The sequence below is a fragment of the Canis aureus genome, chromosome 18 (assembly GCF_053574225.1).
Source record: "Canis aureus isolate CA01 chromosome 18, VMU_Caureus_v.1.0, whole genome shotgun sequence".
NCBI classification, from domain to species: Eukaryota; Metazoa; Chordata; class Mammalia; order Carnivora; family Canidae; genus Canis; species Canis aureus.
In genome coordinates this window covers 40,427,917-40,455,303 of record NC_135628.1, presented here as the reverse complement: position 1 = coordinate 40,455,303, position 27,387 = coordinate 40,427,917, and the positions used below count along the sequence as shown (strand labels likewise).

The 27,387-nt window shown below is 41.4% G+C and overlaps 1 protein-coding gene across 3 annotated transcripts in view; it reads right to left on the bottom strand.

The window, feature by feature from the left end:
* The window catches only part of PON3 (paraoxonase 3), a 28,045-nt gene extending 4,034 nt beyond the window's left edge, over nucleotides 1-24,011 (bottom strand). The window contains exons 1-6 of one of the 3 annotated variants that reach the window (XM_077856848.1): nucleotides 23,626-24,011; nucleotides 21,645-21,715; nucleotides 14,634-14,689; nucleotides 9,581-9,746; nucleotides 4,461-4,587; nucleotides 1,023-1,223 (exon numbers count right to left, since the gene is read on the bottom strand). In XM_077856848.1, the coding sequence (XP_077712974.1) occupies nucleotides 1,023-1,223; nucleotides 4,461-4,587; nucleotides 9,581-9,746; nucleotides 14,634-14,689; nucleotides 21,645-21,715; nucleotides 23,626-23,996 (992 nt within the window). In that variant the 5' untranslated portion in view covers nucleotides 23,997-24,011. Of the gene's footprint in view, nucleotides 1-1,022; nucleotides 1,224-4,460; nucleotides 4,588-9,580; nucleotides 9,747-14,633; nucleotides 14,690-21,644; nucleotides 21,716-23,233; nucleotides 23,395-23,625 lie in introns of those variants that run through there. The other 2 variants (XM_077856849.1, XM_077856850.1) reach the window with 2 other exon arrangements.
* Nucleotides 24,012-27,387: the final 3,376 nt, after the last annotated feature.

Sequence of the window (27,387 nt, the reverse complement as noted above, 5' to 3'; positions counted from 1 at the left end):
TGGACTATAGAGTAATGAACTTGGTGTTTCTAGGTGACATATAAGCTCAGTCTCATTACTTAGGAGTCACAATTTATTCCTTCAATTAGGTGGAGGTAAGTAGACCTCCTTATTATAAGACCAAGAGAATCTGTACTTCCGCAAACTAGTGCTTGGAAAGACGTATCAGATGACCGTGAAGCTCAATCACAATCATTTTTAAAAAGAGGAAGAACACTTAGAGTTATTTTCTACAGGGATCATCTCTATTATCTCAAATTTACATATTAATATTCATGGGTACTTTTCTTCTAAAAAACACTTTCCATTTTAAAACACTTTAAAAGAGTTCATCATAAAATTTTATGCTGCATAAAATCGTACTTTCTTATAGAAAAATCTGCTGTAATATCTCAGTAAATCTGAAATTTACACAATCACAATGCCCAATCTAAGTCATGTTTCCTTCTCCAAAAAGAACTTTTGGGGGCACCTGGGTGGCTCAGTGGTTGAGCATCTGCTTTTGGCCTGGGTTGTGGTCCTGGGGTCCTGGGATCGAGTCCCACACTAGCTTCCCCGCAGGGAGCCTGTTTCTCCCTCTGCCTGTGTCTCTGCCTCTCTCTGTGTATGTCTCTCATGAATAAAGAAATAAAATCATAAATAAATAAATAAATAAATAAATAAATAAATAAATAAATAGAACTTTTGGGTAACTCAACTTGGTGTAAAGCTTAAATGCTTTTCAGACTCATAAAGGGCAGAGATATTGTGCATTTATTATCCTTTTCAGTGTGTTAGGTAACAGTGTTTCTAGAATCTAGAATAATAAATTAGAACAAGAACCTCACATCCTTGAGTCCACATCTTTCATTTCATTGGGGGAGCCTGACATGTAAGAGGGCAAATGGTGTGCATATGATCACACATAGAGTGTGAACCCTGGCCACACCTCACTACTTAAGCCTGAGGACGTAATCACCTCTTAAAAGAAGGAGTCCACCAAAATGTTAAGAGCAAAGTATTGGAAAATTATAAAAGCTTACTTTTTGTCTAGTGAGACTGTGATCCCATTGGCAGAGCTAAACCCTTTGGCTACGACTTTGACCTCTCTTGGACTGTAGAAAACAGCATAAGTCCAATGAAGATCCATGATCATCTCGAATAGTACCAAGAAGAAGTTGGTAAAGTAATGGTCTCTTGTGGCATAAAACTGTTCTGGTCCAAGAACCACAATGTCATTCACACTAAAGTGATAGAGAGAGAGAGAGAGAGCAAAACCCAAGGAGTGTATAAATACCCAGATTGTTGTCAAAATCACTACATCTCAAAGACCATTATGTTCATCAGCATGATAAAGTATACATGAAGCAGTTTGGATTAAGAAATTCATACATAAAGTATATGATTTTTCATCACACCTGATGGATTTTCTTTTAGCTGTTTATTATTTTCTCAATCTTCTCTTCCACAGAAGTCAGCAAAAAACACATGCAATGAAACCTCAACTCCAAAGTGTTGACTTGTAAATGTTAATAATGGTTATTCGTGGTGGTCACAGTGCAGTTCACCAATAGTTCTGGCTCTCTTTCTTCTGGAATTAGGCTTCTCCATGCCCTGGATGTTTGGCCCAGCCATGTGACTTGCTTTTCGCCAGTAAAATGAAGTGATGTGTGCACCTCCTAGCTGGAACATGAGCCAATATGTACCATGATTCCCTTACTCTTCAACAGTAACTGGCAACTTTTCTGCTGATTGAAAGTGTGGTCTCTTAGGGCCCTACACGAGGACAATATAACATTGAGTCCTTGAATCACTTGCATTGGACATGTAGCATGAGTAAGAAAACAAAACAAAATTTGTGGTTTTGAGCCACTAAGAGTGTTATAGTTCTTCTTTTCTGTTATTGTAACATAACCTAGTCCATCCTGATCTTTATATTGCAATTGTGAGTGTCATTCTTTCTTGCTTTTGTTCTTCCATATTATTAAAATTTTTAAATGAAATAAGTTATACTCTTTAAGAGTAAACAGCAATAAGGTCATTTACATTTTGGAAAAGAAAAAAGGGATGGTGATGAAAAAAATGTTAAAAAAATTAAATACTTTTAGATTAAAAATTTAGAAAAATAATTTGGATGAATCAGGAAATCCTTTGAGGTTTTAATTTGCAAAGACTTTCCCAAGGTCACTAGGCTACTCACCTTTTGGGTCTTGGATTAAGCATTCCTTCCTCCCAAAAGTACTGGCAAATGCATTGGTTATTTTGGATTCCCTAATAATCAGTTCCCCATAGCACCTTGTTCTACACCGTGAGAGCTCAGGGGAGGTTGTGTATCAGGGCACCTCTCAAAAATTCTCCTTAGGTCATCAAAGCGTCCCCTGCCCTGGTCCAGCCGGCATGCCTTCAACCAGCCCTTCGTGGTTCTGACAGCCCTTCCACAGCACAGCCTTATTTCTGTAATGGACCTCAGGCTCCCATTTCCAGGTATGTGTGCTGACATCAAAGCACAGGATATCACCAGGCTTGACTTGCATACTCACACCCAGAAGTGTGCAGGAGTTAATACTCCTTTGAGGCAAACTTTTGACTCAGCAGAGATTGGACAGGGGGATAAACTCTTCCCCCTTTCTTACCTTGGCTAGATTGTCCTAAAATGAGGCTGATGTTGTGTACTGGAGGACAATCTCATGATTTCCAATAGTTAGATGCACCTAGCAATGGCTGGCTTGCTAACATACTCCCTACAGCTTCTCTCCTGTATGAGTTTCCTAGTGCTGCCATGACAGAGCACTACCCAGCACAAACTGGGTAGTCTATGATAAGAGAAATTTACTGTCTCTCAGGAGGCAAGAGGTCTGAAATCAAGGTGCTGACAGCCTCGTTCTTTCTGAGGGTTCTATGGGAGGATCTGTCCTTGCCTCTTCTAGCTGCTGGTAACTCTAGACATTCTTTGGCTTGGAGATGCTTCAGTCTCACTTTTCATCTCCACATGCATTCTCCCTGTCTGTCACAGTCTTCTTATTAGGACACAAGTCATATCAGATTAAGGACCCCCCTACTTCAATATAACTTCATCTTCACTGAGTCCATTTGCGGTAATCCTATTTCTAAATAAGGTTATGTTCTGAAGTGTCACTGGGAGAAGATTGGTTAAAATGTCAACATATCTTTTTGAGAGGACACAATTCAACACATTCAACACAATTCAACACCCACTCTCCCTCCTCAGGCTGATCCCTCACTTCTGTGCCCTCGGCTGGTAACTCTCCAGTAAAGTCCTGGCCTATTGAACTTTCCCTCAGGCTGTGCTTTCAATGAAAAGAACTTGTTCAGTGAGGTCATATGTTATGGCATTTGATCCTCACAATCACCAGTTAGGTAAGTCAGGTCAGTGAGAGAACCCCATTTCGCTGAGGAGACTGAAGCATAGGTTGAGAGATTTGTCCACAGTTTCTCAGTAACCCCATGGCGGTCCCGGTCCCCACTGTGCCTCAGAACCCAGTGCAGTGCATCACGAGAAGCATTCAGCATCCCCATCTTCTCTTCTTCTGCCCTCTGCTTATCACCCCCAAATTCTACAGGGAGAAATTCAAACATGATTTTGAGAGAGAGCAAAGGAGAGAAGGTGACCTTCCTTCCTTTTCTTTTCCTGTTCTATTTTAGAAAAAGATGAACTTCTACTAATGTTTCAGCCGTTGAGTCCATTTTACAAAAGACAAATTCTTCATTGTTTGTTACAGCCTTGGAACAGGGCAATTATACACTAAAAAACTTAACTATTTTTCTCAACAAAGTAAGAAGGATGTCTGTCACTGTGACTGAGAGTCCGGCTTTGAATGCAGACCGATCTAGGTTTACACCTTGGTTCTGCCACTTACAAATTATGTAATTTGGGCAAGTTACTTAACCCGAAACTTCTTAAGTCCCAGTTTTTTACTCCTGCCTATTACTAAAGGCTGTTGGGAGAATTAAATAAGTATTTTGGCACAGTGCCTGGCACAGAGTCAACGCTTAGTAAATGTGAATTTTTATATGTGCCTACAGCCTTTTTTTCAAATAGTGCTCTAAAGCTTTTATCAAACAAAGGAATGGCCCATCTGGAGGCTGCTTATAACAGCCAGTCGGTAATGCTCTCAGAACACAACCTACCGGGACAACTAGAAAAAGGTGTAGGTGTTTGAAGAGAGCCCAATAGTAGGTATTGCATTGTTGTGGTATAGAGGATGGAATTAGAGCTGGGAATCTAATTGAGCACCTTTATAGGATTAAAATGCTTTCAAAAAGTTGGAGAATATAAAGATATTCAATACTGAATACAGCAATTTCTAGTGAGGTGCTGGGCAGAGTCACCATGGGAACCTCTTGAAAGCTTTAGGAAAAAATGCTACAAAACAAAAGTTTAAGCCTGCTGAACCAAAGAAAATAAAGCACACAGCAGAGGCGCAAAATAAATAGAAGTACAAAGTGCTTTAATTCCATACCTTTTGAGAAGTTCATGTTTTATAGTTTTAAGGTGTACAAGAGAACGTTGTTGTTCCTCAAACTTAAATTTCTCCACGGTGGACTTCATGTGGGGATGATTCACAACGTAAAGATACACAGTATGGTCTAAGTTGGGAAAAAGGCATAATTTCCAAGAAGTTTACTTCTATTGCAACTATTACCAAACTTGGTGTAGAACTTCATAATGTTCAAGCACCCTTCTTATATACCTTGCATTTGATCCTTACAGTACACCTGCTAGGTATATTACCAGAATCTCCATTTTACTGAGAAAATTGAAGCTCAGAAGGTAAATAACTCATCAGAAATTGCACCACCGGGATCCCTGGGTGGCGCAGCGGTTTAGCGCCTGCCTTTGGCCCAGGGCGCGATCCTGGAGACCCGGGATCGAATCCCACGTCAGGCTCCCGGTGCATGGAGCCTGCTTCTCCCTCTGCCTGTGTCTCTGCCTCTCTCTCTCTCTCTGTGTGACTATCATAAATAAATAAAAATTAAAAAAAAAAAAAAAAAAAAAAAGAAATTGCACCACCACCAAGTGGCAGAGCCAAGCCCAAACATTTCTCAATAGTCTCCTCAGCCTCACCTATATACCCTCTCCAACAGGAAGATACAGAACTACAAAGGTGAATAAACTAAACAGATGTGGTTTCCCAAGGTGGCACTTCAACAGGAGAAGTGGATACAAGCGAGCAAAAGTTGTGCTGAGAGTTCTTTTCTGTGAGAAACGCCTACATTGCAACACACAATCAAGAAATGTCAGGGCTATGCCACCCAGGGATCCCCTATGCAAATTTCTTAAAATAAGTGACATGTCCCAGCTAGAGAATAAACTTCTGGCACAAGTCAACTACCTAAGGTTGCAACAACAATATTTGATGAGCCCAACAGTCACAGAAGTAACTATGAATGCAAAAGAAAGCAGACTAGTCAGTTCTAAGTATTGCCAACTTTGAGCATGTTCACCTATCTGTTTTCACATTGAAATGTGAACTGCTGCAGACAGGATTGAGGGTAGTAATCTGTTTCTCAAAATACTGTTTTCTGAATTGAAGTGCTAGGTCAGATGAGTTCTGGAGTTTGAAAAAGCCTGGCCCCATCTCCCACTGTAGGGTTTGATTTGCATTCCTGTCCCCTCTTCCCTTCTTGATGGGTTCTCAAACATGCAATAGAGCAAGTGCCAGCCCAGAGTTGCAGGAGTTATATTCAGGGCCACTGAAAAACACAGGTACCTTTACCCTAATTAAGGAAAGGCACTCCCTCACAGGTGAATCTTTCTTTTAGTCTGACCCAGTTCTGTTCCAGGGCGCAAGGCTTTGCAAGCAGAGCCAAGCTGGATTTCAGCTTCCACGTGGCTCTTCAGCCAGACTGTATTGCCAGACGCAACATGAACATCACATGCACTGCCTTGGTTTTATCCTTTCTTTAGACCTCTCCTGGACCTCTCCTCCCATATACGAGATGCTCGGGAAGCTTATTTTTGGTTTTTGTCTTCTCATTCCATTCCAATTTATGTGTAATGTTTTGCCCTTATTAAATACATAATTAAAGGAAGTAACTAATAAAATAAGATTGCAATCATAATATATTCAACTTCTGAAAGTCTAATTAAGTGCTTAAGGGTTAGTCTATAAACTGGTTCCATCTCAGAAAACAAAAACAAGATGAAACCAAAAAAACAACCCCTACTCTCCATGTCAAAAAAAAAAAAAAAAAAATCCACCTCTAACACTATCCCATGCAATAAAATAGCTCTAGGTTAATGGGGTCACTCATTCTCCTTTCTCCAATGAAAGTGTCTAGATGAGGGTCAGGCAAAGAAATGGTGACTCAAATAATTTAAAAAGAGCTTGGAACCCTATATCACCCAAGTAAAGGGTATAGGATATAGGAAGACCACTCGGGTTCTACTTCTGGAACTGTCATTTATTAATGACAGATGTGAAGTCACAGGTCACTGCATTTCTTCAAATCCCATTTCTCCATCTACAAAACTGACTATTAATATCTGCCTTGTCTCATGGGGCTCATTCATTTATTCATTCAACACATGATCACAGAGTACCTACTATGCAATAGACATTGTTCTAGACTGTGGGACTCCAGCAATAAACAAGCCACACGTGATTTATGGTGATTATATTTTAGAGAAGAAAACAGGGAGGAGGGGCGCCTGGGTGGCTCAGTGTTTGAATGTCTGCCTTTGGCTCTGATCATGATCCCGGGGTCTTGGGATCAAGTCCCACATCGGGCTCCCTACAGGGAGCCTGCTTCTCCCTCTCTGCCTCTCTCTGTGTGTCTCTAATGAATAAATAAATAAAATCTTTTTAAAAATAAAGAAAAAAGAAAACAGGGAGGAAATAATTAGTAAATACAAGAATACAGGAGAGGGGAGATGTCTTCTTCATAGGGTGGCCCCCACTTAAAGGGTAACAAGCTTGGATCTAAGGATGCGAGGGAGCTCACTATAGAGCAATAGTGGGAGAGGGAAAAAGGTTGGTATCATTTAACATTAATAAAAAAACTTTCATTGCCATTTTGATGAGTGCTAAAAGAAGGAGTGCACTGAGAAGAAATATATAATAAGGTTCACAGTCAGAAGCAAGATGGTGGAAAGGCTTTCCTGAGAAGGTGATATCTAAACTAAGGCCTAAATGATTAGTGAGAATAAGTCAGAAGTGGTGGAAAGACATTCCATATAGAGGGAACTGCAAGTGCAAAGGCCCTGACGCATGGAGCATTTTATAGGTCTAAAGGAAATCCAGGGCGGCTGGTTGAGAGAGTCATGGGGGAAGGTGCTAATCTGATGAGACTGGAGAAGACACTCAGTTGCCAGAGTACACACATAGGGGTATTGCCTAGGAGCCCAGGCCATTCAGGAGAAGTGAGATTTTTCTTCAGAGTAATAGAAACAATATGGAGAATTTTGAGAAGGGAGGGACGTGATCAGATTTGCATAAAAAAATAACTCTTGCTTATGAAAATGGAAGGAGGTGGTATAAGAGAGACAGTAATAGTCAGGGGGCCATTATAGAGTCCAGGGAAGAAATGTTGGGGGCTTGGGCTGGGATGGTGGCAGGGAGGATGGGAAGAGGTGGACAGCTTAGAGAGATATCTGAAGGGTAAATTAGATGAAACATTGTAACTCCATATTTTAAAAAGTTGGGCCCAGTGTTTTAGTTTGAGGAATAAATAAATTATATGTGAAAGTTTTAAAAGGAACCCACTTATTTAAAAACGAACAAGTCAAAAAAATAAAAATAAAAAATAAAAAATAAATAAAAACGAACAAGTCTATTGTGCAGACCAAAGGAATTTAACAAAGATCTGTTGGGTAAGTGGATTAATAATTCTTAATGTTTATTTTTTTATCCAATAAAATCACTCCAACAAATGTATTCTTAACAATACATGTAACCCCAGTATGTATTTGAAAGAATTAACACATCATTTCTTTAAAAATTCTGAATTGCAACACTTCTATTTGGCCTTCTCTTCACTTAGTTACGATTAGTGAGATCTCACTTTTTATTTTCCACATGCCCTATGGATCCACACATATCTGAAAATTAAATTAATCTGGAATTATGAACTATGAACAAGTAAGAAATAACATCAGAAGCTGTTGTTTTAAAGTATATACAATGTATTAATAACTTAGTTTTTTGTAACAGCTGTGCCATATAATCCATTGTCATTAAACTCATGCTTTTGAAATGGTTTTTAGTATATTCACAGAGTTGTGCAACCATAACCACTCTCTAGCTCCAGATCATTTTTATCACCCCCAAAAGAGAGCCCATACCCATTAACTGCATTTCCCATTTCCCCAGCCCCTGCCAACTGCTAAGCTACTCCTTGTTTCTATGAATTTGCCAATTCTGCACACTTGATATAAAGGCAATCATATACAGTATGTGGCCTGTAGTGATTGAATTCTTTTACTTACGATAATTTTCCCAAGGTTTATTCATGTTATAGCACACGTCAGAACTTTATTCCTTTTTATTGCCAAATAATATCCCACTGTATATGCATTCATCACGTGGTGAGAATTTGTTATTTTTACCTTTTGGATATTAGGAATAATGCTGGTATGAATGTTTGTGTATAAGTGTTTGTGTAGATCTAGGTTTTCAATTTTCTTGGGTATGTATCAAGGAGTGGAGTTTGGGGATCACATAGTAACTCTTTATTTTGAGGAACCAAACTGCCTTCAAAAATGGCCACACAAAGTGCGAGGGTTCCAATATCTCCACATCCTTGCCAACATTTGTCATTGTCTGCTTTTTTATTATTATTATAACCATCCTAGTGGGAATGGAGTGCCATCTCATTATGGTTTTGATTTGCATTTTCCTAATGACTAAGGATATTAAATATCTTTTCATGTGCTTATTGGCCATTTGCATATCTGTTTGGAGATGTTTACTAAGATCTTTCGTCCATTTTTAAATTGGGGTGTCTTTTTGTTGTTGAGTTGTAAGAGTGATTTATATATTCTGGATACAAGTCTCTTATCAGATGTATTATTTGCAAATTTTTTCTTTCATTCTTTGGGCTATTTCTTCACTTTCTTCGTGGTGTCTTTTGAAGCAGAAAGCTTTTAATTTTGATGAAGTCTAGTTTATCTCTTGTTTCCTTTCATGTTATGTTTTCTGATGTCACACAATTATTTTCAAAGGGCTTTCAGTTTATATGTTAGGTTTCTTTTTTTTTATTTCAGGATAATTTTTTTTATTCCTTTTATTACTCTTTTTAAACAAACAGCCCCAGGGATAGGGGCCCAGGGGAGGGGGGTGGAGGGGTAGCAAGGCCCCAGCCCCACAAATATGTTAGATTGCTGAGAACAATCTCCAAACTGGTTTTGAAGGTGAAATGGAAAAAGAAGGAGATAAGAGGAAGAAGGAATGGCCACCTTCTAGTCTCCCTTTTTGAATGTGGTGTTTACAAATGTTTAGTACACATTTATTATCTTACAAATATACATTTTTCTGGTAAAATAGACTTTTCCCTCCTTTCACATACACATTCAGTTGTTGAGGTTGAGTGGCTTGTATTTCCCTCATTTCCCCCTTATTTTTAAGCATTCAGGCTTTACCTTCATCGATGAAAGTACTGATTCCGTGTGGATTAAATGATGCTTTGTCAAAACCATCACTGATGTTTAATGCCTGGACCTTTGGGTTTTGCTCATTCATATCCATCAAGAAAATTTGTCCTGGCTCATCTGGTGCAAAACTTGGCAGGCCTGGATATTTTAATCCCTGTAAAAAATATAAAATAAGTAAGTGCATATATGACTTTCATTCCTTTTGATATGGAAGCTAAAATCTCAAAACCTAACAAAAATATTCAAAGTTCTGAATTTCTTTTGGATTTCTGGGATTTTTCACTCTGTCATCTTGTGCCATTATCTGATCTGAGGGATTACCAATGTCACCTAAGCCATTGGGAATGGGAATGTGGGAAGAACTCATATTCAATTATTAACATAGAAGGGGTTAAGCTAAAATGTATAATGCAAGACACTAGGTTGGGTTACTTTGTGTGAGCTCCTCGGCCTGCCTACACCTCTGGTTCCTCTTTTATAAAATAAGAGAGTTAAAGTGTATGATTGGTAAGTCCTGCCTGATAATCTGTCCTTTCCAGCCCTGATAGTTGGCAACTAACCTTCCTTGAGGCAGAGAGAAGGGGTATATAGTCTCATTATATTGCTCCCATCCCTACATCCATTGTATTATGTAGTGACAAATAGCAGAAGTAGCCAAGAATTCACATAGGGGAACCGGTCACATAAAGTTGACTATTTCTGACCTATTTTGTTCCTATAGCTATATCTGAAAATTTGGACATGAATCCTTTTCTTCAAATATTGCAAAAAATGTATTTCAGTAACTTGGATTGTGGATCTCTCTACTGGAAGGACCAATTACATGTGTCTATCAACCAATAATAGGCAATGGGCCTTAGCTGCATCCCAGGTCATTGTGCCAAAACTTGGAGTTGGTTTGTGCTACACCAGTTACAAAACTCAGCTCACTTCCTCCCTGGTCCCCTCCCCCATCATTCTGATATATATTAATATCAACAACATTGTATCTTTTCTTGTAGCCTCATTTCCAGTTATAGTTGATTTAAATTATCTCCTTCTTACTCTATCTTCTGTCTTCTTGTCCCCTCCCTTGCTTAGAAATATGCATACACACTTTCACACTTATTTATAATAATACTATTCTTGGCCCTTCCACTGTCCTTCACTCTACCCCTATGGGAGTCAATCTTCAGTTGCAAACAACTCCACATACATCTTCGAGGGTTGTTTTTTTTTTTTTTTTTTTTTTTTAGAATAGTTCATCTATGCCTAATCTTACCAGAAACCTGGCTTTTCCCCAGATAGCAATGGCACTGCTGAAATCCATTCGAAAAGGTACTATTCCAGCTTTCATTTTTCTCAGGTCACCTGACCTGGAGGAAGAGAGATCTGTGTGCCCCTAGCCACAAACTTCTCCTTTCAGACCTTGAACCTGTCGTCATCAACCAACAGTCTTCTTAGGAAGCCACACTCTTTACTTACTGCTTCCTTATCAAATTCCTACCAACTCCCCTTGCCCTGGTCTAACTTTTTTTTTTTTTTCTGGTCTAGCTTTTATATAAAACTTCTACTATAAAGTTATCATTCTAGCTTCAGACATTCAATACTGTTTATCAATCTTTTTGTTCATTCTACCAAGCAATCTATTGCATTTCCCCAAGTATCTGTTCTAAATTCATCTTATTATCTTCCAAAGCACCTACCTTCTTCCTCTTTATTCTCAGTGGATGACTTTACCTCCTAGCTCTCTGTAAACAAACAAACAAAACAAAACCCCTTGCCACTCAACATGAATTTCCTTTGATTCCCTCCTTTCTGTCTCAGTAATTCTTCAGTTTTATCAATCTTCTTTCTTTTTTCCCTCTTTTTTTTAAGGAAAGAGTATCCCTCTTCTGTTCTTAAGTTAAATACTTCTGTTGTCTATTTATTTAGTTGCTTGTTCTCTGGGACACGTCTTCAGAAATGACAGTCTCTCTCTTGCTTTCCTACTCATTTCTCACCAGTGCCCCCTTCATTTGCCTGAAAGATTGCTCATTTCTCCTTCCTTGAAACAAATCTTCTCCTAATTTTACTACTCCTTCAAACACACAGTTATCTTGCTTTCCCCACACTGTAGGCTTAGAAACATCATTTGGTCTTGTCACCTGTCTTGAATGGCTCCAAATATCATGAATTTGTAGAAGTGCCTCCACTCAAGGTAGTATCAGTGCCCTCCAAAATATCTTATTTGATAACCCCTCCACCTTTTTTTATCTGTAGCTCTATGGCATTTGACACTATGATGTACCCCTTTATTTCTTCTCAAAAAGTCAAAAGTAGAATTTCCAGATAGAAGTCCTACATCTCTTTCCGCCCCTTCCTCCTTCTATCCTCATCCACCTCTCTTTCCTTCTTGTTCTATACTTTTTCCTTGCAGATCTTATTCACAAGGCTTCAGATATTTCTTCTATACCAATTATTCTCAGATCTACACATTTACCTGGAACCTATCTCTGGAGGTCTAGCTCACATTCCCAACTTCTTCCTAGGAGCAGTTCAGAATCAAATTGTTAGAACCAGAATCAACATTCTCTCCCCAAATCCTTCCTCTCATTTGTATTTATTACTCTCAGTTAAGAGCATCACTGTTCTTCCCAGTATCAGGTCATTAAATTCAGTCTTCAGGTCTAACCTTTCGACATAGTCAGACTGTTACCAAGCCCAGTGGCTTAGGTAATGGTAATAAAGGACAAAAAAAAAAAAAAATGTCAGAGACATCTAGATTTTCCCTTTCGCCAAGTAAAACTAAGCCCAGAGAAGTGAACAGACTAAGTGACTCATATCATTAATTTTCCACACTCTTTCTTGCCACACCAAAAAAGAAAGGTTTGACAGTGGGGAACACTGCTCAGTGTATCTTGAACACAGCAAGTATCTTGGTAGGTTGGGGGCACTGCCAGCTAGTTTAAAGACTGGATGTTCTAGGACTGGAAATAATTTGATAAGTAAATAAGCATAGGGTATTGCAAACAAACTTGACCTAGATTAAGTGTCATGATGAATGAAACAAGTCCAGGAAGTAGCTTCGTTTGCACCTAGTTTTCTGTTTAAGGCAATAGGGTAAGAATTTGTAGAAAGTGAATGCAAGCCATCCTTTGGATAACTTTCACCACCAAAAATGGTGAAAATCCCCTGGAGGGGCAGATGTCTTATTTTCCTCAATAGGCTACATGGAGGTGTGCACCAGCATTGAAATTCTCAACTGCCCTCATTCACCAGCACATGCATTAAGTAAATAGCCAAGTACCCCACTCATGTCAGGTAGCGTGTTAGGTGTTGAGCATGGCAATAGACACTCCACAAAGTTCTGGCCACAAGGAGCTTGAACTCTGGGGAGGCAACACCAGGAGAGCACATCAGACAAGGTATAGTATATAAGCACCCAGGCACAAACAATGTTAGAGGCCATCGAAGAGGCATGTCACCCAGAAAGAGAGTCAGGGAAGACTTTCCTGTAGAATTAAAGTGCCACCACAGTAAGGCCTGACAGAGAACTAGGAGTTGGCTCCGTCTCATGTGAAGAAGGCAGGCGAAGAGAAGCATGCCAAGTCCCAAGGTAAGGAAGCAAATAGCCTGCCTGGCACTTCTCTATAGGCTGACTACAAATGTGGTGAAGAGTTTCTCTCTAAACCAGCAGCTTCCAAACATGCTCTGGGAAGGCCAGAAAGGGAGATAGGAAAAACCAAAAACAAGGACTTGAGTTCATTTCAGTGCAAAGAAATTGAAAATAAGCCAAAAACACCATCCTTAGCCCTATGAGTTGTTTATAAAAAAGAGCTCCATTACTTAAAGCTCCACATTAACATTTCTCCACTGAAAATCTCTAGTTTCTATACAGCAATAGTTCAGTACTTTTAGTTCCAATGAAAATAGAAAAGCAGCACACAGCTGGAACTACAAATATTATCTCCTCAAAGCAAAGAAATCTCCCAGTTATAGAATAATCATTTTGAAAAGTCTATTTGGCATAACACTGAACATCTAATTGACATTAGAAAATTTAAGACAACAAAGGAAAAACTCCTCTAGACAGCTTTGTTTTACTTTTGGTTTTAGAGGAAAACTAAAGAAATAAAACCTCTCCCACTCATGCATCCCAACACTTATTGCCACCAACAATAATTTAAAATCCAAGTGAACCCCTGACTCTACCTTGCATTCTTAAGGATTTAGGATTTCAGGCTTTTAAGTGTGATTATATGTGTCCCTTTTTAGCCAAAAAGATATAGATCTAAAAATTCATGTTATTTGGTAGTATTCTACTAGTATTTAGGACACGCAATTCCGCAATCAGAATTCACATTGAAAATGGAGTCTATTTGCTTTTTTAGAATCTTAGATCTCATTTTAAATTGCAAGTGTTCAATAAATACATGGTAATTTTAAACATCTTCACAACATGTGCATTTCAATTTATTGTGTTTAATTTATTTACATTTATTTGTCAGTCTTTCATATAGCTTCCTGATCACTCCAAATCTGTGAAGATGGTATTGGAAATAAAATGTAGGCTCTTCTCTACTTGCCTTTGAAAGAGTTGGAAGGGATGGCATGGAATCTAAGATGTAAAATACTCCGGCTTTTGAATCAAGTAACACAGTCAACATATGATTCACAAACATTTACCGAGCTCCAAACACAAACAGGCATAGAGAAAAGACTACCAGCTAGTGAGGAGATGACTACCAAAAGCTGAGATCCAGTACCACAGGGCAATGATGAAGATGGACACCAACAGGACAAAACTAGAGACTAGTCTAGGAATCAAATGGAAATCAATATACACTTATTGAGACTATCCTGAATTTGTAACTGCCCACAGGGAGCTGGCCACATGGGGCAAGCAACCTGGGCATTCCTGTGGTATCCTAACACTCTGGAATTTTGTTTTGGCTTTTTTTGTTGACTGATTTGACCACAGTTAGGATGAGCATGTAGGGATCCATCTGGCAGCTCTAGTCGGCAACATTAATGTACTATCTATCCAACTATTGACATGAGGGCCATGGAAAATACTCACACTGGAGATAAAAGCCAGCCCACTAGGAAGTATATCAATATCTTCAGAGCCATTTTCTGCAAAAGAAGTGGAGGATCAGGAAGATGCATGAATGAAGGCTTAAAAAGTAAATCTCACAGACAAACTTTAGATTTCTTTTGGAAACTACATTAACTTTTTCAACTATTTACTTGGGAAATTACATTAACTTCCAGGAATCCCAGAGGCATGGTACTCTACAGTAAAACCTGAATCAGATTCCCTAAATACTAAAGTATTTGTTTTAGAACTCAATTTTCAGGAGAAAAAAAGCAAATAACTGTAAAATAAATTCATAGCTGAGATTTATTCTTTTATGTAACAACTTCGAGGCTATGCCCTGAGAGATTCACCTTCATTCCCCATAAAAGACTGATGTACAGATGGAGTGGTCACATTTGGAAAGTCATCATTGTGAGGGTGCTTTAAAGGCCTCTCAGCCAAACAGTTCTCTTTTCTAACTTGTTGAGGCCTAAAAATATATCTTTATCCAATCATATTGGGAAATTATTGGGTACTTGTTATCCGTTATAAAAGTAATAAGTCTTAGGAAAGACTACTGAATATAGATAAATTTGAACAATTTAGTCAGCTCTCTTTCTCATTAAGGGCTGGTCCTGAGCATTTTTCTATGGAAAGAAGCATAAAAGAAGTAAGTTATGACCATGAACCAGATGAAAATGGGGCTTATATGTCTCCTAACAGAGAGAGAGAGACCCACATAGGTTGTGGTCCCAAGCAGGCAGGACTGAGGATAAAGGCAATGGTTATCTACTGTGGCAAACTATATTTTACAAATATGGTAGAACCAATATATATCATACCCCTATGCCCTTCTTAAAATGTGATGTTCATATTCCTTCATAAGGAGGTAAGCTCTGTATTCTCTCCCCTTGAATCTGGGTGGATTTTGGTAACTACTTTAACAAATAAAATGAGGTGGAATTGATGCCACATGGCATACAAGGTAAAATCATAACGATAGTTGCTGCTGGTTCTCTCTCAATCTCTTCTCTCTCTTTCTCTTTCTCTCCTCTCCCCCCCCCCCACTTCCCTTCCCTTCCCTCCCCCCACTTCCCTTTCCTTTCCTTCCCCTTCCTCTTCTGTCTCTGTCCCTCTCTGTCAGTATGGTCCTTAGGAACCCTCAGCTGAGATGTAGGAAGGCTGAGTACTTTGAAGCTACAGAGGAGAGACTATACAGAGACTACAGAAGGTAGAGAAGACACTGGAAGAGTCTCAGATCACTTCACTTCTCAACCTGAGTCACCCTAGCTGATGCAAATGGAACAGCAATGAGCTGTGTCCACTGAACCCTGTTAAAATCGCAAATTCATGAGCAAAGTAATTGTCACTTAAGTCAGCCACTCAGTTTTAAGGTGATTTGTTACATAGCTATAGTAACTGGCACACATGGGGAAGTGGTTGTGTGGGATAACGTGTTGCTAGTGTGTCAAAAGAAAATTGAGCAAAGAGGGAGGGGGGATAAAGGGGAACAAAGCCAATAAAATGCAAATTTGAATCAACAGAGTAATGAGCAATGGGCACTGAAAATTAGAGAACAGAAGAAGATTTAATTGTATACTCACTTACTGAAACTAATCCCCAACTGGTAACCTGAAAATTAAATTCATCAGAGTGTTCCATTTTCTAAACATCCCAGTTAATCAAGATTTATCTATCTATAGTATCATAATGGCTTGAAAGATTTAGTGCAGTTTCCACATGGAGTAAAACAGACATGGGGAGAACCAGCTAATTGAATAAAGCAGTTTAATAAAATCACATTGAATACAGGTTGGTTAATTTTTGAACCAACTTTTTTTTTCTCTTACTTTTTTTTCTCTTGAACACCCCTTTTCAGTTTCCTTTTGCCCTATTTTCCTGCCTAAGTCTGTTCTGGACATAGATAAATATATTCTCCAGACCCAGCCTGCCTTTGGCTGTTTCTCATGGCAGAGAATCCATTTTACCTGTGCAATTTCCACCAGTCCTGTGGCTTTAGCTTCTACCCATGTGCCATTGACTCTCAAATCTCTAAATCAAGCCCAAATCGCTCTGCCAATTTCCAGACCTTTGTATTCCCCTGTACATTGGACATTCCTTCCTGGCCTTTTCATCTCTCACTTTTAACATGTCCCAAACTGATCTGGACATTTCCCCCTCGAATTGGCTCCATTTCTTATACTTTTATTTTGGTGGATGGCACTTCTATCCCCCCAAGTACCTGAAGTTATCTTTGATGCTTTCTTTTTCCTTACTCCCCAAATCCAACTGATCACCATCATTCGAGCTCTGGAACTGCCCCCTGGATTTGCACAATAGCTTCCTAACTGGTCAGTTTTGCTCCCCTACTAGCATTGTTTGCACTGCTGACAGTCATCACGGTAATTGCAAAGTCAATCTTATCACTGCCCTGCTTAAAATCCTGCGGGTGTCTCCCAGAGTTGGCAATAGCAATCTTAAACTTCTTGGTCTGGATTCCAAATTCTCCACGTATCGGCTCCAGGCCCACTCAGCTTTTTGGCCCCCACTCCCCACTCTCTGTGCCAGCTGCGCTGCAGTTCTTCCATTGGTAGTTGCTGAAATGTATCAGCCTTGTTCACCTGCATGCCTGAGCACAGGCTGCTCCCTCTTCTTGGCAACCCACATCTTCCCCCCACCCCCTGCCTGGGTGTCACAGGCTCTAGAGAGGAGTTTGGGAGCCACCTCCCCAGCCCTTGCAACCTCTCCCAGTTCCTCTTAGTTCTAGCACCCTTTTTATGTGGTCACCTGTGACTATCTCCACCCTGATATTTTGTTCACACCTGGGCTGCAGCCTTCTGTTGGCTTGTTGATTTTCCTACCAGACAGTAAGCTTCCTGGCAACAAGGACCAGTTTTCACTCAATACTCCAGCTTTGCACCCAACATAATATATCTGCCTCTTCACTATAAAAACTCCCAATAAAAGCTGGTTGAGGGCAGCCCCGGTGGCACAGAGGTTTAGCGCTGCCTGCAGCCCAGGGCGTGATCCTGGAGACCCTGGATCGAGTCCCACGTCAGGCTCTCTGCATGGAGCCTGCTTCTCCCTCTCCCTGTGTCTCTGCCAGTCTCTCTCTCTCTCTCTGCATCTCTATGAATAAATAAATAATATCTTTTAAAAAAATAAATAACAGCTGGTTGACTGACTCAGGAAGACAAACCATATTAGTTTCTTGAACTTTGTCTTGTCTTTGGGTTAAACTATTGACAAGTGAGTGTTAATTTCTTAGTATAAGGTGTCCCACAAGTTGTGTGCTCTTTTATCTTTTATCCAAATACCATTTCACATACCCTCTCTGACAGCATTAACTTACCTCAGTAATTCAGCTACAAAAGAAGTGGGTGGGTGTTTTCTGGAGGTGCTGAATTTGTCTTTATTTACTTACTTAATCCAGGGCCCAGGGTTGCTGGCGCTTTCCACTTAGATGTGAAAAAGAACCACCAACTGAAAGCACAGCATTCCCGCCCCTCCTTCCCCACCTCCCCCACCTACACTGCACCTGCATGACAACACAGTGCTTCGTGGCAACAGTGGCACCTGTGGGAGTAAGAGCCCCCAGGACACCCTCCCCTGAGTTCTCCCTACATACTCGTTAGCCTGTGCACGACTATTATTAAAATCCCACTGATAAGTAAAAAATCAGTCTTATGAATAGATATCTACTGCTTTTTAATCTGTCAACCCTCTACATGGCATAACTTTGTCTCCTTGGCTTTTGATCATTTTCTACAGGCACCCTGAGAGAGTGTCACACTGCAACATTATAATCAATAGTATCACTACTGCACATCTCGAAAAGAAGATTCTGACACCCAATTAAGAAAACAAATGGAACCTACAATGGAGTTGAAATATATTTTGGAGATAGGGGAAGCATATCTGGAGAGGAAAAGGGATGGAGGGAAAGATTGGGAGATGCCAAAGACAATGGCTGTCTACTTGATAATCCTGCGGAGGGTGGAGCCCCAGTAATTTCAAGTGCAGCTTTGATTACATGCCAAAGGCAGCCAACTAACTTCCTGGTTAAAACAATCCTTGACTCTCAAAGCCCTGGAAGAAGATAAACTCACTACAAAAAGATCTATGAGATATGATTTCTGGAGGTTAGAATTATTTTGCTTTTCAACTTTGCTTTCCAGAAAGAATATCGGGAAGGAAAATAAAAAGAGGAACGTTTCTTTCATCAATAAAATTAACCACAAAAACCTAGACCGGAAGAGAACACAAATCAGAATTCTTCTCCAGCTCCGTGACTGCCTACCAAGCCCTGCCTAAAATCCTTATTGGTTTTTCATCCCTTCAGAAAGCTTTTCACTCATTAAATAGTTGGGTCTCCTGAAGGTGGTCCCACTAGTGATTTTATTCAGGCTGCCTTGTCTTGGTCTGCTCTATTTATTAATATTTCGACTTTTTGCATCTCAGATTTTCTGTTTCCTGCTGCCATCATACTTTTCCAACACTTCCATAACAAAATGTGTTGTCAGTAGATAAGAGAGGCAGTGTCATACGGCAAAGAGGACAAGACTTAGAAGAAAAACCACCCTGACTCATAAGGTAGGCCTGTCACTCTCTGGTTCTGGACCACTAGGCAAGTCACCTCATTCTTCTGTGCATCAGTTTCCTAACCTGCAGGGATAGAATGCAAGCAGCACCCACCTTACAGGTCAGTTGTGGGGATGATACAAATGTTTGTAAGGAAGTCAGCAGAATGTTTATAGACACTAGGCCTATCGTAAGGCAGTGGCATTATTTGTAGATGTCTATCAATATTGCCCTATTGACAAACTTGTTTAATTCTCCAAATATAAAATGGAGATATGCCAATTTCTCCAGGAAGTAGCATTGTTTTCTTTTGCTCTCAGCCAGTTCCAACCATTTTAGCTATTCTTTTCAAAATATTTGGATAATCAGAACATTGGTCTATATATGTCTTACAATATTAGCCCCAGTTTTAGCTTCTCAAATCAATTTGAATTACATGATCTGAGAGCCAGACTAGGCTTTAGCAATCATCTAGTCTAATTATCCCACTACATTATTTGGTAGGCTCATATCTTTTGCAAGATAGATGTGTAGTAAATATGACTATCATTCCACAAAATAGTAAACAAATGAGCAAATGTTACATTTCTTTTTTTTTAATCAATTAAATTTGACCCTGCACCCACATTCCACTAAGCCAAAGGGAAATCCAATCTCAGTCATTACCGGGTCTTCTGCTAGGATCAGGCAAATATCGTAGATGGCAAGTTTTTACAAAGTAGAACATCTGAGGAAGACCATCTGGACTTTATTCTATACTAGTCACTACCGAATTACTCACTGCCAAGCCTGTGTGTTCCCTTTAATTTATATAGTTCTGGCACTTCCAGGTCCTGGATGGGCACATGATCTTTGCACAGGCTAGGACACGTAGTACCAAGGATCCACCCTCCCTAAAGACACTTTGCAGCCATTCTTTCAGGGATCCTGCTCTACCTCCCAGAGATAGGCAATGGGGGAAAGGATCCCTGTTATTAAAAAAATCCACATATTCCTATCCTTTGCCCATCAGAACCTTCTGGAGGAGCTTGGGTTTTTGAGAACAAAAGTCAGGAAGAGGCTTGTCTTCAGTTCCTTCCATTTCTAGCCAGCAGCACAAACCTCGGGGTTCTAGGAAGCACACTGGCCAGGGCTACTTTTTCTTTTCTTTTTTTTAAAGAAATTGAGAGAGAAAAATGAAGATAGAAAAATGAACCAGAAAGACTCTTAACTCTGTCTCTCTTTTTCTCCATATATATGTGTGTGTGTGTATATATATATACATATATAGAGAGAGAATATATATATAGTCTAAATATATCGTATATAAAGAAACATATGTATCTGGAAAAAGAAAATACAAACTCCTATCACAATAAACTATGTTGTCATCCTGCCACATACTGATAAACAAGTCACAGTCCTTGACTCTAGGAAGTTTCCAATCTGCTACTGAGAGAGAGAACACTCGTAGCCATAAAACAAAGTGGTGGTAGGTGTCATAAGTGAATCAGAGTTTGGGAATTCAGAGGCAGGAGAGGGAGCTGGTGTCTACAAGCAAAGAGGAAGAATCCTGGAGGAGATTTTCATGAGCAACCATAAGAAAGTGAAAAAGCTCATTCTCCAACAGTGAACAGAATCGACCTGGAACTGTTTTTCTAGTAGCAGTGTCGGGGAGAATAGGAGGCTGGGAGCCCAGATAAGCCGATGCAGCAGTAACAGTAATGAGGAGGCAAGATCAGCCCCACGTGAGGCCACAGAAGAAGCTGATACTGAGAAGTCTCATAACGAACAATGAGGGACAAAGGGAAAGCATATGGCTCCTAAATATGGAGCTGAGTCCCTTTGAGAATGGGCTTAGCATATGTGGGAGAAGTCTAGAAGAAGAGCTAGTTGTGGGTGAGAGTATGAGGGAGGAAAGGACAGAAATGGCAAGGAGTTTCAGACTGGAAAAAAAGGCCTGGTGTTTGAGAGGTTAGGGAAGCAGCTATGGAGTTTTGATTAATTTTTTGAAAGACATCTGAGTAGGCTATCAGGTTCATGAGGGTAAAGGCCAGGGCTTATTTCTTTTGGCACCTGCAGATAAATTTAGAAGGAAGTGATACTTGAAGCCATAGATACCATGAAGGAGAGGGAAGAAGCAAGAAAAGACAGAGAGGAGACAGAGAGGAGAGCCGAGTATCACAGAAGAGACAGGAGGGATGTTTAGTAAGGGACATGATATCCTCCAAATGACTGGAGAGACATCAGTAAGGAAAAAGGACTGGGGCAAAAGCCATGGATTTGGACATTCAGGAGGGCCCCCGGAGGACCCCCCCCCCCCCACTGTAGCTTCAGTCGATGGGGTGGAGGCCCCTGGGAGAAGGCTCTAAGGAGTAGCTGGGAATTAAGTTAGTTTGCAGCCTCAGTCAGGTGGATGGTGACTAAGAAATGGCACTGTCACATACATACCGAGTCCCTCAATAAGGCGGCAGTTCTGCGGTTCTACTGGCTCCACTTTTCGAAATGCATTAGTTCTTTGTCTATAGAAGATAAAAACACCGGAGGTCGATGCACAACAGCCAAATCAATGTCTAAACACTATCTTTAATCACCTTCTTATTCATTAACTTTGCTTCTCATCATTTATGTATGATATAACAAGTAAGTAGGTACTTCCTTTTATATACTTTTATTTACACAATGTGGACATTTTATGAGTAATGTGCCTATATCACCTCATTTCATCCACTTATACCTGAAAGACTAAAATGCCATTATACATGGACAACCCTTTGCTGCCCGATAAATGATATTATATAATAAGTAACTTAACAGTATTATTACCTTAAATGTACAGAGTAGTAGTATTTAATTTGCTAAAGTATTATCTATTATAAATCTTCACCTTGGCTCCCCTTAGCCCCCTATAGTCCTATCTTTTGACCCTCCACCAGAATGCTTTCAGCAAATTCAAGTGTTTCCTAATAGCTAAGCCCTGGAACTCTTGCTCTAACTTCATTATTTAAAAAATTTTACGCTGACTTGTTTGTAGAAAGTCGTCAAACTGACCACAATGTAAACAATTGGCCAAATTATTTTTCAATATAGTGTTCCTGTTTTCACAGTGAATCGTTCTTCTAAATACCAGGGATAATTTAAAATTTATATTGGATGGTATTCAGGAAGATTACACTTATCTTACACTTATCTTACTGCCACTCTTGTAAAAATACACCTTAGATCTGCCTTATAATTATTATTTTTTATGATTCTCTCACTTGGGTGCACTGGGAATCAATGTAACAATAAACACTCTCAAGCTGAGCTAGAAGGTATTAACAAAAGGCATCAGGATTCTCAATAGATTCTAACGCGAACTTCTGAGATCAGCTTCTGCTTGGAGAAATAAATAAAAGCAACTTTAAGACAAGTGAAGACAAACAGAGGCTTTAGATCCCCTCAGAAATGCATATCCTACTTAACGTTTCTTTCTAGCCCAGTATATTGACTTTTCTTGAGATCCTTCTGCCTATCACCACTAGATCTTCCACTTCAAAAGGGCCTAATGCTTGCAGTACTGGCCGGTCACCATCTGCACGGTTCAGCTCATTTCCTTGCTGCCTGGCTATAGCTCCTCTAATCTAGGACGAGCTCTGTACCCCAGTACTCATCAGTGTTTCCCTGGCCTTGGGCAATGTCCGAGCGGGCCGTAAACCTCAGCGGGCAGCCCGTCCCTTCCAGGTCCAGCCCTTCCAACGGAGCTCTTTTTTTTTTTTTTCCCAGGAGCAGAATGCCAAGGGTCACCTGGACAAGGGGGAAAGGGGGCGGGCCCGACTTTCAGAAAACACACGGGGGGCATCTCTGCTCTAGCATCTTAGGAAAGGCAAACAGCTCACTTTCCACATCAGGGCTTCTCGAGGGACAGTCCGCTGGGTGGAACTGAGGAGCGAGGTGCCAAAAACGCTCTTTCCTACCTGCGAGGAAGGCGGCGCGGGCAGCCCTTGACACTTGGAAGAGGAGAGAAAGGCCCGGGGCGCCCCCACCACGCTGCCACTCACCTAAAGGCCACCAGCCTCTCCCCGACTAAGGCCAGGCCGGCCCCCAGCAGGGTCAGCACCATCAGCTTCCCCATGGTCTCCGACGCCCGGGGTGCCCGGTGGCGACGAGCGGGCGCCCAGCGCTGCCAAGGGTGCGGCGGGCAGGCTCCCGCCCCCGCCCCCGGGTCGTGCCCGCCCCGCCCCGCCCCGCCCCGCCCGCCCGCCGGCCGGCAGGGGAGAGGCCGGGGCCGAGGCTGAGGTCCCCGCGCCCCCGCGGCCCCGCGCCCCCGCGCCCCGCCGCCCGCGCTCCAGTCCGTCCGCGCGCGGCAGGTCCGAGGAAGCCTTTCCCCGGGGCACTGCTCCCGGCGTTCAAGGCTCCGCGTACGGGGAGAGCGAGCGCCCGGGGCGCGCACCGTGGCCAGAACACAGCCGTCCGTCGGTGGGACACAGAGGAAGTTCGGGGCTCAGAGCTGCGAGACTCTCCCCCAAGGGACAGACCGGGGAGCTGAAGAGTCGGGGGACCTCGGGGAGCTGAGTTCGGAGCCCAAAACTTGCTGTTTCTGGAAGGCAAGACGGAAGATGAGACGGAGCATTGATCCCGAGACACTGGGCGGAGCAATCCTCGAAGATAACCGAGGCAAAGAGCTTTAACTCGTCCTTCTCCAAGATTTGGGGCGCAGGGCCGCATTTCCTGGCCTTTGGGTGGGAGCCCGGGTCGGTTTGCTGACCGGGTCGATTTGTGAATGTCCGAGGCCGTCCCCACCACCGATGGGATAAAGAACATCCGGAGAAGTGCAGGAAAAGAAATGGAGGGGTAACAAGAAGGGAAAAAGAGTTTCTTAGGGAAGTTACCCTTTCAAAAGACTCCTTGATTCTTCTTTCTTCTGGGTCCTTAGGGCCTGCCAAGCAAGGAATGAATTTTCCCCTCTTATAATGAAGATTATGTTGGAGGGAAGGGGGTGGCTGGAGGTGGGGAAGACTTAGGGAGATAGGACAGAGCAAAATAGCATCTTCAAGCATGATTTGTTTTTATTTATCAAGAGAAAGAAAGAATGGTTCTTTTGAGCTCAATGGAGTAAATACTGTTGAGAGAACAGGATATACCAGACCTGGAGATATTAAGAAAAGAAAAGTTGGTATCTGAATTATGGGACCCATAAGTACGGTATGAATATATGATTATGGCATGAATAACAATGCCTACCACTTACACAGCACCTACCATGTGCCTGGCAGTGTGCTTAGTTCTTTGCCTATGTTAACTCTTAATTCTCAGGGCAATCTCTGAGGCAGTTCACATTACCCCGGTTTTATAGGTGAGAAAGCCGAGGTGCGGAGTGGCTGTGTAACTTGCCCTAGGTCACACAGCTGGTGAGTGCCAGAGTCAGGCAGTGGGCTCCAGAGCCTGTGCCCTTCACAGTGCTGCTTCCGTGAAAGCTGTGGAAGAAAGGCTGTACTAAAGGAGTACTACAGTTTTATTGATCATTGTTTTTTTAAGAGGACTAATTTTAAGAGTTCACGCAGAAGAGTTGAATGCTGTTTTCATAAGGCTTCAGGAGGAGAGAGAGATTAAGAAAGAAATGTTCCCAAAGCCAAGGTGTCAGTAAGTGTGTTACAGGCATGCATGCAGGGCTGGGGGCTCAAGCTGCCTGGGTTTGGATCCAGCTAGCCTTAGGTGCCCAGCTAACTTTTTTTATGCCACAGATTCCTTTTTTGGTAAAAGAATATCTGCCTCACAGGCAGCTTAAAATCAAATGTCATGATGTGTGCAAAGTACTCCACACTACACTTTGGTACATTGTGAGAAGTCAATAAACACTAATCATCAACTAAATCTGAACCTCCGTGTGAGAGCATAGGCTCAGACTTCCGTCCCATTGAGAACGGGGTCTTCCAGTGCTGAGCCTAGAAGTGTTCACTCAATAGATGCTCTATAAAATCGATCAGATGGCTGGGGGCAAGCTGTGGACTTGGCAGAAAGTAAAATTGAGAACATAAGACATAGAGTGCAGGATGAAATAGTAATAATTGTCTTATGTGCTAAGTATTTTTGCATGTTTTCTCCTATTCCTTCTTATCATCCTCACTTCACAAAGAAAGAAAGTGAGGCCTAGAGAGGTTGAGTAATAGCAAGTAATAACTTGTTTACATAACTAAAAATGTCAGAGTCATCAGTTGGACTCAGGGCAAGTGACTCTAGCGTACATGTTCCTTATTGCTGTGTTCGCTTCCTTTGAAGGGACAGGGACTTAGAATGAAGCATAGTGTGAAGACAGGAACAAGAAAAGAAGCATATTCTTGGGCAATTTATTGCAGGTGCTGTGTCATCTATAGTCTGGTTTAAAATTCTTTACTTTAGGCAGAGGTAAAGCTGTGTGTGTACGTGTGTGCAGGGGTGAACATAATTTTAAGCTTTAGAGGTGGTTAGTTATCATCCGAAAACCATAATCAGTCTTTCAAATCCCCAGCCCAGTGAATTAAAGAATCCCAAACTTTGAAGACCACTGCATTAAGTGTCACCATCTAAATCTGCCTGGAGACTTCACTCATTAGCTCGAGATATTAGAGATAATTATTCATGGTGAAGCCGGTCAGCAAGACATATTGTAAAAGCAGCTCCTGCTCAGTGTAGAGTAAGAACGAGAACAAGGATTCTCACACAGTGGGGTGGGTTTTGGTTTTCTTAGTCCATTTGGGTCGCTATAACAAAGTCCACTTGGGTCGGAAAAACATGACCCAAGTGGCAATAGCAGACATTTATTTCTCATAGTTCTGGAGCCTGGGAAGTCCAAGATCAGGGTGCCATCAAGTGAGAGCCCACTTCTCAGACTGCGGTCTTTTTGCTGTGTCCCAACATGGTGGAGGGGGCAAGGGAGTTCTGGGGCCTCTTTGACAGGGCACCGGTTCCATTCATGAGTGCTGTCCCCTCATAACCTAATCACCTCTCAAAGGCCCACTTCCTAATGCCATCTGCTTTGGGGTTAGGCTTTCAACATGCGAAGTTTGGGGAGATGCATATGTTCAGACCACAGCAGTGACTCAAGAACACTATTGTGTGCTATGTCCACCCATTGACAAGGAAGATTCTGCTTTTTGATCTGAGGTGAACTGAATCCCCCTTTCGAAACTTTGTCTCAGACTGAACCTTTTGGTCACGTGCTTGTTGAAATACAGAGGACAGAGCTGGATCTGCACTGAGTTTACAGATCACGGGATGATTTTCATGCCTCCTTGGTACTAGACATTTGTGTGCAACAGATTTGGGGTTAAGCTTTGTGTTCACTGGACCATGTACATGACATTGAGTGGGATTGACTGCATGACCAGGAGAAGTAGGAATTGGGCAGAAGGGCTGGTGAGGTCCATAGAAAGACGACATGGGATCTGTAGAGTACTGGGGGAATTACACCCAGAATGAAGTCAGTCCAGTAAGGACAGAGCAGTAGTTCCCAAGTTGGGTGATATGATTCACTTGGAGGACTTTTTAAAACACAGATTGTTAAACTTTAGCCCTAGAGTTTGTGATTTGTTAGCTTGGGGATAGGTTCTGAGAATTTGCCTTTCTAACAAGTTTGCATGTAGTATTGATGCTACTGGTCCAGGAACCAGACTTGGAGGACCACTGGGCTAGAGCATAAAAGACTATGAGAACGATGGTGAGAATTGAATCCAGAGAGGTTGGCAGGGCCTTGTGGGCCAAGTTAGGAAACTCGAATTATATCCTAGGGGGTTGTGGGAAACCACTGGAGTGACATGACCCAGCAGATGTTTTAGAAACATCACTCTGCAGGAAGAATGGATTTAGGAGGGGTAGGCGGCTCGCATCTCCTGGAGCCAGACAGAATAGTTGGTGGCCTTGGAAAACTAATTGGAGAAGCAGTGGAGATTAATTAATTCCTAATGTCCTTAGAACTGTATGGATTTGAGAAATATTTGGGAAGGGAGCTGATAGTATTGGCAACTGGTTGGATGTGGATGGAGGGATAGTGAGGGACAGGGAAAAATTAAGGAAGGTGTCTAGATGTGGAGAATCTGATGGAGAAGGTTACCCATTCATGGATCTGGGGACCAGAGGGCAGGAGCAACAGATAGAAAAGCAGGAAGTCCATTGAAAGCTCTGATTTCCATTAGGCTATTATAGGAAAAATCTCTTTACTATTATAGGAAAATGTCAC